This window comes from Salvelinus namaycush, chromosome 5 (genome assembly GCF_016432855.1).
Source record: "Salvelinus namaycush isolate Seneca chromosome 5, SaNama_1.0, whole genome shotgun sequence".
NCBI classification, from domain to species: domain Eukaryota; kingdom Metazoa; phylum Chordata; class Actinopteri; order Salmoniformes; family Salmonidae; genus Salvelinus; species Salvelinus namaycush.
In genome coordinates this window covers 16,537,784-16,550,610 of record NC_052311.1, presented here as the reverse complement: position 1 = coordinate 16,550,610, position 12,827 = coordinate 16,537,784, and the positions used below count along the sequence as shown (strand labels likewise).

General features: G+C 40.3%; 1 protein-coding gene across 1 annotated transcript; it reads right to left on the bottom strand.

The window, feature by feature from the left end:
• Positions 1–7,177: 7,177 nt before the first annotated feature.
• LOC120047403 (caltractin) lies at positions 7,178–12,762 on the bottom strand. Its single transcript, XM_038992923.1, has 5 exons — positions 12,648–12,762; positions 11,760–11,915; positions 11,514–11,642; positions 7,593–7,730; positions 7,178–7,500 (listed from the first exon to the last, which is right to left on the bottom strand). Exons 1-5 carry the CDS (start codon positions 12,648–12,650, stop codon positions 7,411–7,413), a joined length of 516 nt encoding a protein of 171 aa, XP_038848851.1. The 5' UTR covers positions 12,651–12,762; the 3' UTR covers positions 7,178–7,410.
• Positions 12,763–12,827: the final 65 nt, after the last annotated feature.

Here is a 12,827-nt window from a genome sequence, read left to right as displayed (position 1 = left end):
ACTTTTCCCAAAAAATTGTGAAATCAAATTGGACTATGCAATCTGGAACTGTGTTGGTTAAATTTGGTCAGGTGTGCCTGCTTTCAGAATGATTCAAAATGAGAAAACAGAACAACAAATGGCCAATATTACGGTAAGTATACCGGAAGAATGAATTCCGTGGGTGGGGGATCGCCTCTGTTGGTCCTCCACATTAAAAGGGAACCATTGGTTCAACCTACTCAGGAACATACATGTATTCACATAATAGGTACCTATGTGTGCCTCCAAAAGGTTATCAAGGTGAAGGCTTGCTTCACTTAGATCAAATCTTAAACACAAACATGTCAGCATATCTCTTTTATTGAACTGAAACCATTTTCCTACTGTGAATAAGTAATCACACAGTGAATAAGTAGTCTACTACAGCCTGCTGCTTTGTTTTCCATTCATTGTTGTTTGCCTGTATGCATTATACTATCAACTTCTTATACTCCTCAATTGAACATTCATAAATGACATACAAATCTCATTCTGTTTGTTTGATTTGTCCAAAAATGTTTGTTTTTATTAGTTTTTCTATCTGATTTTCCTTACGTTTTATTATGAAAGGAAAGGGTGACATTGACAGTTTAAACAACCTCATACACAGTGATGAATAACCATCATGCAACAACAGCCACCATTAAACATGGTACTCTGATAAATACACGTTTATTAATTAAAGATGGGTATTTGTCCCATGTTTTATAATTGTACATCCTCTTGCAAAAGTGGTTTGATAAACCCCTCAAACTCCACTGAATTATACCGATTTACAATTTCAAATCTGGTCTGTTTCTAAAAACTTTCAGCAAATGTAATATTTTCCAATAACGACACCTCTCCAATTTCTAATACAGAGCTTGAAAGTGACCATTAAAATGATCTGGTGAACTTCAAGAATGTCACATACAGTACTTTCTATTCAAGCTACTCTAGAAGGTTCAACAGAATGTAATAAAGACGTACATACCATTAAGGGAATCACCCTTTGTAAACCTCTACCAAGACCAATGTGCCACTTCTACTTTAGCTTATATCACTGTTTAAATAATGGTTCCTTCTAAATAGTCATAACAATGACACATACTTGACCTTTGGAGTTAACGGCTACCATCTTTTACAAGCAACGATGAAAGGGCAGTAGCGCTTTGGTGCTTGGGAAATGGCTTGATTTATGGGAATAGAGAAAAAGCAGCCTGGGTGTGGGAGTCCTTCAACAACTTGGTGAACTCAAGATTTTCAACCACAAGAATAGTAATAACACTAAATGTATCAGGGAGTGTTGTTTTTACACCTACCTACATGTACAAATTACCTCGACTAACCTGTACCCCCGCACATTGATTCAGTGCCGGTACCCCCTGTATATAGCCTCGTTATTGTTATAAAAAAAATATAAAAAAAGTACTTTAGTTTATTTAGTAAATATTTTCTTAACTGCATTGTTGATTTAAGGGCTTGTAAGTAAGCAGTTCACGGTAAGGTCTTCTACACCTGTTGTATTCAGCACATGTGACAAATCAAATTTGATTTCAGTCATAGTGAGACCAAGGTCTCTACAGATGAGCTGAATTACAGAAAATTCAGAATGCAAGCAGAAAGAAAAACACGGTCATAAAAAACAAACACATTCATCAGTAATTAGGTCCTCAGTCAGCTTTCTGAATTTCCCTAGAGGCACCAGAATGTCAAATTTAAGAACATTTTGAAAATTGTTCCACATAAGGTGCAAGAAAGGTAAATCAGCTTTTAGTTAACTCAGTAGAGACCAAAGGAATTTCCAGAATTAGCCATCCCTGAGACCGGGTGTGGTAACTTTTATGTCTAATGTTTAGTAAAGATGTTCGGTACAGTGGGACTTTTTGTAAAAGGGCTTTATGAATGGAAAAATAGCAATGTATCAATCTACGTGACATCAAAGAGGGCCAACCAACTTTCTGGTAGAGAATGTAGTGATGAGTACTAAAATTGTTGCCTGTACTAAAGCGCAGTGCACTAAGATAAACTGCCTCTAACAGCTTTAATGAAGTGGCAGCTATGTTCATATAGATGATGTCGCCATAGTCTACGACCGATAGGAACGTTAACTGAATAATCTGCTTAATACTATTTAGCAAGAGGCAGAATCTATTTCTAGAAGAAACCCATTTTTATTCCCAGCTTCTGAACTAACTCATCAATATGCTTTTTAAATGACCGTTTTTCATCCATCCAGATGCCCAGATATTTCTATGCAGGGACACGCTAAATATGGACACCATTCATATTTATTTTTATGCGCTATAGACAACAACATATACTTAGTTTTACCTGCATTCAATACTGATTTCAGGTCAAAGTTTTTCTGTAATACAATGAAGGCAGACTGTTGTTCAGATAGAGCCTGGTCAACCGTGGGGGCAATCGCATACGCAACAGTATCATTGGCATACAAGTGCAGGTTACAAGTCGATATGCCTAATGTAAACAGTAAAAAGTACAGGACCCAGAATCGACCCCTGCGGGACACCTTTCGTGATATCCAGGAAACCTGATTTAACACCATCAGTAGATACACATTGAGTTCTATCTGTCAAGTAATTTTTAAACCAGTTACATGCTGCCTGGACTAGGCCAATTGAGGAAAGCCTCCGAATTAACAGTGAGTGATCAACAGTATCGAAAGCCTTTGACAGGTCATTGAAGAGGGCACCCCAATGTTGCCTTTTATCCATACAGTTAACCACATAATTTATAACTAGGGATGCAGCAGAGATAGTGCTATGACCGATGTACAATTAGAATACATTTCAAAGATAAGATCTTAGCTGAGAATTCATAAAGAATTCTAGTATTTTAGCTAGGCAATAAAGTTTAGAAATAGAGAGATAATTATTTAGGTCACATTATTTAGGTGAATATACACTACATGACCAGAAGTATGTGGACGCTTGTCAAACATCTCATTCCAAAATCATGGGCATTAATATGGAGTAGGTCCCCCCTTTGCTGTTATAACAGCCTCCACTCTTTTGAGAAGGCTTTCCACTAGATGTTGGAACATTGCTGCACGGACTTGCTTCCATTCAGCCACAAGGGCATTAGTGAGGTCGGGCACTGATGTTGGGCGATTAGGCCTGGCTCGCAGTCAGCGTTCCAATTCATCCCAAAGGTGTTCGATGGGGTTGAGGTCAGGGCTCTGTGCAAGCAAGTCAAATTTTTCCACACAGATCTCGACAAACCATATCTGTATAGACCTAGCTTTGTGCACAGGGGCGTTGTCATGTTGAAACAGGAAAGGGCCTTCCCCAAACTGTTGCCACAATGCTGGAAGCACAGAATCATCTAGAACAGTGGTTCCCAAACTTTTTATCGTCCCGTACCCCTTCAAACATTCAACCTCCAGCTGCGTACCCCCTCTAGCATCAGGGTCAGCGCACTCTCAAATGTTGTTTTCTGCCATCGCTGTAAGCCACACACACACTATACAATACATGTATTGAACATAAGAATGAGTGTGAGTTTTTGTCACAATCCGGCTCGTGGGAAGTGACAAAGAGCTCTTATAGGACCAGGGCACAAATAATAATAATAATCAATCATTTTGCTCTTTATTTAACCATCTTACATATAAAACCTTATTTGTTCATCAAACATTGTGAATAACTCACCACAGGTTAATGAGAAGGGTGTGCTTGAAAAGATGCACATAACTCTGCAATGTTGGGTTGTATTGGAGAGAGTCATTTTCCACACACAGACTGTGCCTGTATTTAGTTTTCATGCTAGTGAGGGCCGAGAATCCACTCTCACATAGGTATGTGGCTGCAAAGGGCATCAGTGTCTTAACAGCAACATTTGCCAAGGCAGGATACTCTGAGCACAGCCCAATCCAGAAATCTGGCAGTGGCTTCTGTTAAATTCAATTTTCAAAGAACCTCTTGTTGCAATTTCGATGAGGCTCTTTTGTTCAGATATCGGTAATTGGACTGGAGGCAGGGCATGAAAGGGATAACGAATCGAGTTGTTTGTGTCATCCGTTTTGGGAAAGTACCTGCGTAATTGCGCACCCAACTCACTCAGGTGCTTCGCTATACCACTTTTGACATTGTCCGTAAGCTTGAGTTAATTTGCACACAAGAAATCATACAATGGAAAGACCTGTGTGTTGTCCTTGTTAATGCAGACAGAGAAGAGCTCCAACTTCTTAATCATAGCCTCAATTTTGTCCCGCACATTGAACATAGTTGCAGAGAGTCCCTGTAATCCCAGATTCAGATCATTCAGCCGAGAAAAAACATCACCCAGATAGGCCAGTCGTGTGAGAAACTTGTCATCATGCAAGCGGTCAGACAAGTGAAAATTATGGTCAGTAAAGAAAACTTTAAGCTTGTCTCTCAATTCAAAAAAACGTGTCAATACTTTGCCCCTTGACAACTAGCACACTTCTCTATGTTGTAAAAGCGTTACTTGGTCGCTGCCCATATAATTGCATAGTGCAGAAAATACACGAGTTCAGAGGCCTTGCTTTAACAAAGTTAACCATTTTCACTGTAGTGTCCAAAACTTCTTTCAAGCTATCAGGCATTCCTTTGGCAGCAAGAGCCTCTCGGGGGATGCTGCAGTGTACCCAAGTGGCGTCGGGAGCAACTGCTTGCATGCTCGTTACCACTCCACTATGTCTCCCTGTTATGGCTTTTGCGCCATTAGTACAGATACCAACATGAGCAGCAGCTACGTTTGGCTACATACAGACCGTTAGTGGAATTCCCACGAGAGAGTAACGGTTAATGTGATTGGATGTTAATTATTTGACTAGGCTACCTGTATTTGACATTGTGTTGTTATTTCGCTGAACACTAGATGGTTTCATTTTATTTTTGGCAGTGAAACAAGGCTACTCAGGCAAGAAAAAAACCTCACCCAAATGTGAATCACATTTGTATTTGGCGTACCCCAGTTTGGGAATACCTGGTCTAGAATGTCATTGTATGCTGTAGCGTTGATTTCCCTTCACTGGAACTAAGGGGGCCTAGCTCGAACCATGAAAACAGCCCCAGACCATTATTCCTTCTCCACCAAACTTTACAATTGGCACTATGCATTGGGGCAGATAGCGTTCTCCTGGCATCCGCCAAATGCAGATTAGTTCGTCGGACTGCCAGATGGTGAAGTGTGGTTCATCACTCCAGAGAACGCGTTTCCACTGCTTCAGATTCCAATGGCGGCGAGCTTTACACCACTTAAGCCGGCGCTTGGTATTGCGCATGGTGATCTTAGGCTTGTGTGCGGCTGCTCTGCCACGGAAACCCATTTGATGAAGCTCCCAACAAACAGTTATTGTGCTGACGTTACCTCCAGAGGCAGTTTGGAACTCGGTAATGAGTGTTGCAACCGAGGACAGACAATTTTTACACACTTCAGCGGTCCCGCTCTGTGAGCTTGTGTGGCCTACCACTTCGCGGCTGAGCCGTTGTTGCTCCTAGATGTTTCCACTTCACAATAACAGCACTTACAGTTGACCGGGCAGCTCTAGTAGGGCTGAAATTTGACGAACTGACTTGTTGGAAAGGTAGCATCCTGTGACGGTGCTACGTTGAAAGTCACTGAGCTCTTCAGTAAGGCCATTGACTGCCAATGTTTGTCTATGAAGATTGCATGGCTGTGTCCTTGATTTTATAACTGTCAGCAACTGGTATGGCTGAAATAGCTGACTCCACTAATTTGAAGGGGTGTCCACATACACAATATATACAAAAGTATCTCCAGCTATCCACTAACTAGACATTTTTATGGGATAACAATATATTTCTGAGGGCATGGTGACTGTTCACTAAACACTAGACAGAGGGGGTTCCTTTCTCAATCTCACTATGGTCACGTTGAGAAAGTGGACTGATTTGACTCATGGACCTATTCTCAAAATGCAATATTCTCTGCTGGTTTGTTATACATTTTGGTTACTTGATTAAGACACATTTGTGCATCAGATGCAAGGTACATTTCCCCAGATATATTGTGTTTGTAATATGCACTAATGCAATTCCATCTTAGAGATTTGAAACACATTTGAGATAAATGTCTTTGATTAATATTTTCCATCTGACTCAATCTCTGAATCAGGTTATCAGAACTTTTACAATAACAAGCATTCTCAAAATAATACAGTTCTATGAGGCTTGGAAAAATACGTAAGCATTATATCCTGTTTATTTAGGCAGAGCGGAATGGTTCATTTTCTTACACCTCTACGTGTCATGATTTATCTGCATGCCTGATCATCTCACCGCACATCTCTGTATTGCTATGCTTGTAGTCATGTCATTAAAATCAAATCTAAATCAAATCATGTATGTCGTCCATGTTTCTTTTATTGTATTGCTGTGTTTTGGCCTGTTAGCCAGGCATACTGGTTCTCAGATGACTTGCTTAAAGAAAGACCTGTAAGTCAAACGGCCAAGACCCTGTAAAATGTTCAAATCAATGTAATGATCCATGTAATTACAATATAATGACCCAGCATTTGTGGGAGCAGGATGGCAGTCTGCCATTGTCTGAATAAGCCAGACCAAATTAGTTATGGTTACTGACTCACCCAGTGATCACTTTTACTGACAGTTACTCATCTTACATTCAACCCAGTCATTTCTTATACCATGCATGGAGTTATCCGAGAGTGACTTAGTCATGACATTCAGCCAGCCATATTTTTATATTTAACTAGGCAAGTCAGTTAAGAACAAATTCGTATTTACAATGACAGACTAGGAACAGTGGGTTAACTGCCTTGTTCAGTGGCAGAACGACTGATTTTTACTTTGTCAGCTCGGGGATTCAATCTAGCAAACTTTCAGTTACTGGCCCAATGCTCTAACCACTAACTAGGCTACCTGCTGCCATAGCTTATGTTTATTTGATTTATTTGATTCAGAGCTGTAAGTTTGTCTAGATAATGTGAAGTGTATAATCAAAAGCTATTTTAATAAGCAAACTGTTTAACTGAACTTGAGAAAAAGAGCTAAATCATGTCTAAGTTAAGACAATTATAGCTGCACTTCATTTCATAAGTCACAAGAGGGAACCAAATAGCCATAGGAGCCATACAGTAATAGGTACAAGTGTCCTTGGAAGAAACAATATAATTTCACTTCCATGGTAAAGAGGAGACCATAACTTAGACTTTAACTATGATTTAATTAAAATAGTCAAGATAAGTAAAATATGAAATATTTAAAAAACCATCTAAAATATTCAAAAATCTGTGTATAGATCTGTTAAATTTACAAGCCATATAAAAAAAAAAAAAACACGAAACGCTATTTCATAAAGTACCCTTAAAACAATCAAAAGGCATCTAAGTGAGACTGTTCCAGCAGTGGAAGATAAACCTTGGGAAACATCAGACATTCAATATAGACTTGTCTTCTTCATTATCCTTAGAAACTCCTGCTCGTTGATCTCTCCATCTCCATCTCGGTCTGCTTCGTCAATCATTTCCTTTGAAAGATGCATTGTTTTAACAGTCAGGATTTCTGCATTGAGTATGTTTAGATGTGAGCAGAACGCCAACAAGTTACATCCTAACATACCTGCAATTCCTCATCTGTCAGGTTTTCACCTAGCTCCTTGGCAACTCTCTTGAGATTTTTGAAGGAAATTTTTCCTGTGCCGTCATCATCAAATAAGCGGAAAGCCTTTAGGATTTCTTCTTTTGAGTCTTTTTCACTCTGATTAACAAAAAAAACAATATATCAAGATTATGTAGAGAGGAGACAAAATTCCAACCAAAGACCTGCCAAAAGATTTCAAATAAAAAATGATTGGTCATGTACACAGATTTGCTATCGCAGGTGCAGGGAAATGCTTGTGTTTTCTAGTGCCAACAGTAATATATATTTTGACTGGTACTAATATACACTACCGTTCAAAGGTTTGGGGTCATTTAGAAATGTCCTTATTTTTGAAAGCAAAGCAATATTTTTGTCTATTAAAATAACATCAAATTGATCAGAAATAGTTTAGACATTGTTGTAAATGACTATTGTAGCTGGAAACGGCTGATTTTTAATGGAATATCTACATAGGCGTACAGAGACCCATTATCAGCAACCATCACTGTGTTCCAATGGCACTTTGCTGATGCTCCAGATACTCAACTAGCCTAAAGGCCAGTTTTATTGCTTCTTTAACCAGCGCAACAGTTTTCAGCTGCGCTAACATAATTGCCAAAGGGTTTTCTAATGAACAATTAGCCTTTTAAAAGGATAAACTTGGATTAGCTAACACAACGTGCCACTGGAACACAGGAGTGATGGTTGCTGATAATGGGCCTCTGTAGATATTCCATATAAAATCTGACGTTTCCAGCTACAATAGTCATTTACAACATGAACAATGTCTACACTGTATTTCTGATCAATTTGAATGGACAATTTTTTTGTTGCTTTTCTTTAAAAAACAAGGACATTTCCAAATGACCCCAAACTTTTGAATCGTAGTCTGTGTGTGTGTGTGTCTCTCTCACACACACACACACACACACACACACACACACACACACACACACACACACACACACACACACACACACACAGTACCAGTCAGAAGCTGACACACATACTCATTCTTTATTTTTACTATTATTCACATTGTAGAATAATAGTGAAGACATCAAAGCTATGAAATAACACATATGGAATCATGTAGTAACCAAAAAAGTTTAAAACAAATCAAAATATATTTTAGATTCTTCAAAGTAGCCACCCTTTGCCTTGATGACAGCTTTGCACACTCTTGGCATTCTCTCAACCAGCTTCACCTGGAATGCTTTTCCAACAGTCTTGAAGGAGTTCCTACACATGCTGAGCACTTGTTGGCTGCTTTTATTTCACTCTGCGGTCCAACACATACCAAACCATCTCAATTGGGTTGAGGTCGGGTGATTGTGTAGGCCAGGACATGTGATGCAGCAATCCATCACTCTCCTTCTTAGTCAAATAGCCCTTACACCGCCTGGCCAGAGCTTGAGAGGATCTGCAGCGAAGAATTGTAGAAACTCCCCAAATACAGACGTTACAAGCTTGCAGCGTCATACCCAAGACTCCTCAAGGCTGTAATCTCTGCCAAAGGTGATTCAAAAAAAGTACTGAGTAAAGGGTCTGAATACTTATGTAAAATGTGATATATCCATGTTTTATTTTTAATACATTTGCAAAATTTTCTAAAACCTGTTTTCGCTTGGTCATCATGGGGTATTGTGTGTAGCTCTGGAGCAGATTTTCATTAAGGATCTCTGTACTTTAATCCGTTCATCTTTCCCTCGATCCTGACTATTCTACCAGTCCCTGCCTCTGAAAAACATCCCCACCACCATGCGTCACCATAGGGGTGGTACCAGGGTTCCTCCAGACACGACGCTTGGCATTCAGGTCAAAGAATTCAATCTTGGTTACACATCAGGCCAGATAATCTGGTTTCTCATGGTCAGATTCCTTTAGCGGGTTGTCATGTGCCTTTTACTGAGGAGTGGCTTCCATCTGGCCACTCTACCATAAAGGCCTGATTGGTTGAGTGCTGCAGAGATGTCAGAGTAACCATCGGGTTCTTGGTCAAATCCCTGACCAAGGCCCTTCTCCCCCGATTGCTCAGTTTGGCCAGGCGGCCAGCTCTAGGAAGATCCTTGGTGGTTCCAAACATCTTCCATTTAAGAATGATGGAGGCCACTGTGTTCTTGAGGACCTTCAATGCTCCAGACATTTGTTGGTGCCCTTCCCCAGATCTGTGCCTCGACACAATCCTGTTTTGGAGCACTACAGACAATTTCTTCGACTTCATGGCTTGGTTTTTGCTCTGACATGCACTGTCAACTGTGGGACATTTTACAGACAGATGTCTGCCTTTCCAAATCATGTCCAATCAATTGAATTTACCACAGGTGGACTCCAATCAAGTTGAAGAAACAACTCAAAGATGATCAATGGAAACAGGATGCACCTGAGCTCAATTTCAAGTCTCATAGCAAATGGTCTTATGTAAATATGTTTCTTATTTTTTATAAATTTGCTAAAACTTCTAAAAACCTGTTTTCACTTTGTTATTATGGGGTATTGTGTGTAGATTGATGAGAAAAAAAATATATAATACATTTTAGAATAAGGCTGTAACGTAAATAAATGTGGAAAAGGTCAAGGGGTCTGAATACTTTCCGAAACGCACAGTATATAAAGGAAATAAATAAATTAGGCCCTAATCTATGAATTTCACATGACTGGGAATACAGATATGCATCTGTTGGTCACAGATACCTTAAAAAAAACATTTTTTGGGCGTGGATCAGAAAACCAGTCCGTATTGGGTGTGACCACCATTTGCATCATGCAGTTGATCAGGCTGTTTACAGTGGCCTGTGGAATGTTGTCCCACTCCTCTCCAATGGCTGTGCGAAGTTGCTGGCTATTGGCGGGAACTGGAAAACGCCATCGTACACGTACAAGCATCACAAACATGCTCAATGGGACAGGTGAGTATGCCAGCCATGGAAGAACTGGGATATTTTCAGCCTCCAGGAATTGTGTACAGATCCTTGCGACATGGGGCCGTGCATTATTATGCTGAGGTGATGACGGCGGATGAATGGCATGACAGTGGGCCTCAGGATCTCATCACGGTATCTCTGGGAATTTAATTGCCATCGATAAAATACAGTTGTGTTCATTTGACCATAACAGCACCATCAGGCACTCTGTTCACAACGCTGACATCAGCAAACCGCTCGCCCACACGACACCCTACGCGATGTCTGCCATCTGCCTGGTACAGTTGAAACCGGGATTGAAGTCAGCCCCGAAGTCAGTTACGAAGCCAAACTGCAGTCAGGTCAAGACCCTGGTGAGGATGATGAGAACACAGATGAGCTTCCCTCAGACAGTTTGTGTTGAAATTCTTCGGTTGTACAAACCCACAGTTTCATCAGCTGTCCGGGTGGCTGGTCTCATAAAATCCAGCAGGTGAAGAACGCGGTCTGCGGTTGTGAGGCCAGTTGGACGTACTACCAAATTCTCGAAAACGACGTTGGAGGCTGCTTGAACATTAAATTATCTGGTAACAGCTCTGGTAGACATTCCTGCAGTCAGCATGACAATTGCACGCTCCCTCAAAACTTGAGACATCTGTGGCGTGGCATTGTATTGTGTGACAAAACTGCAGAATTTTAGAGTGGCCTTATTATTGTCCCCAGCACAAGGTGCACCTGTGTAATGATCATGCTGTTTAATCAGCTTCTTGATATGCCACACCTGTCAGGTGGATGGATTATCTTGACAATGTAAAAATGCTCACTAACAGGGATGTCAACATTTTTGAGAAATAAGCTTTTTGTGTATATGAAACATTTCTGGGGTCTTTTTTCAGCTCATGAAACATGGGACCAACACATGTTGTGTTTATATTTTTGTTCAGTGTATAATTGTGAACCAATCCTTTAATCTCTTCTTGACTAAGAAAATACATACCATTTTCTGCGTCATCATACAGAGAAAGTCATTAAAATCAATGGTCCCAGAGCCCTCCTTGTCGATGTCTGCTATCATCTTCTTGATCTCTTCTTTCTTTGGTTCAAAGCCAAGGGCACGCATGGCAACCTGGAGCAGCAGAAATAAATACATTGTTTATATTCAAGAAACAAAAGAAAAAAGTTTTTTGGGGGGGAAAATGGTGACTAGCTGAGTGAACCATTTATATTCTATGGTATAACCTACCTTGAGTTCCTTCACGTCAATTGTTCCTGAGCCATCTGTATCAAACAAGTCAAAGGCCTCTCTGATCTCCTGCTTTTGTTCCTCTGTCAAGTCTGGTTTAGGACCTGCCTTTTTCCTCTGGTTGGAATTGGTGTTGGGTTTTCGGTAGCCTGAAGCCTGTAACATAACAACAAACTGTCAGAGTTTACCTGTAAAGCTGATCATAAGGCAAACATTGATAGTATCACAATAAGCCTTATTGTAGATGGCTAGCTAATGTTACCCTATGTAGCTTGAATTGATGCGGTGCCGGTCCTACCAGCCGAATGCTGGTAACAGGTCAGATTTAACATCTATTCAGAATAGCAGATTTTGATGCACTCTGTGTATACTGCTGTTCTGAAGTGCATTGATAAATTGGATATGAATTAAAGGTATGTTGTTCTTTATTTAGCTAAACACCATGTGGCTGGTAAAGGGTCTGTTTTGGGCACTGCTGCTCAGTGAGATGGTACACATTAAAACTGAAAATATGTTGTGCATGGGGGAGGAAATGACTTGGAGAAACTATCAAGGAAAGGAAATGGCACTTGGGCCCCAAGTCAATGATGTTAACGCAATTAGCCAACTTAGCTATCTAGCTACATGCAAACGTTTAGCAAACGGAACTGCTGTAGTGGCTTAAACCCTGTGAAAGTGATCTTAAAAGGCTAACGTTATTTTTGCCACCAGCTAGCTAACGTTACTAGCGTTGCAGAATTGCTGCTGCAAAGAGTTGAGTGACGTTACAGTAGCTCACTAGCTTGAAACCCATCTGTGTAACGTTACCTAGCTCAGCGGACAAATAAAAACTGCTAGCTGACTAGCTAGGAAACTATTGATAACAGTTACTAAAGTAGAGCTACATACCATCTCCAAATATCAGCCCTGCGACGAACAAAATAGATGTATTTGAACTCAACGAAGTGTATCAGGCGACATGTAAACAAAGCTTGCCTAAAACTACTGTGGTATGCGTTATTTTAAATGACAAGGGAACAGTCCATCAGAAAATGAGTAAACCTTCAGGAAATGACGATGAGGGCTTGC

Excerpts from the sequence above, each read along its gene's own strand:
- LOC120047403 (XM_038992923.1), bottom strand. Across the intron at positions 11,643-11,759 it reads TTGACGTGAAGGAACTCAAG|GTTGCCATGCGTGCCCTTGG; the intron begins GTAGGTTATACC and ends CTGCTGCTCCAG. Across the intron at positions 7,501-7,592 it reads TGACAGATGAGGAATTGCAG|GAAATGATTGACGAAGCAGA; the intron begins GTATGTTAGGAT and ends CATCTTTCAAAG.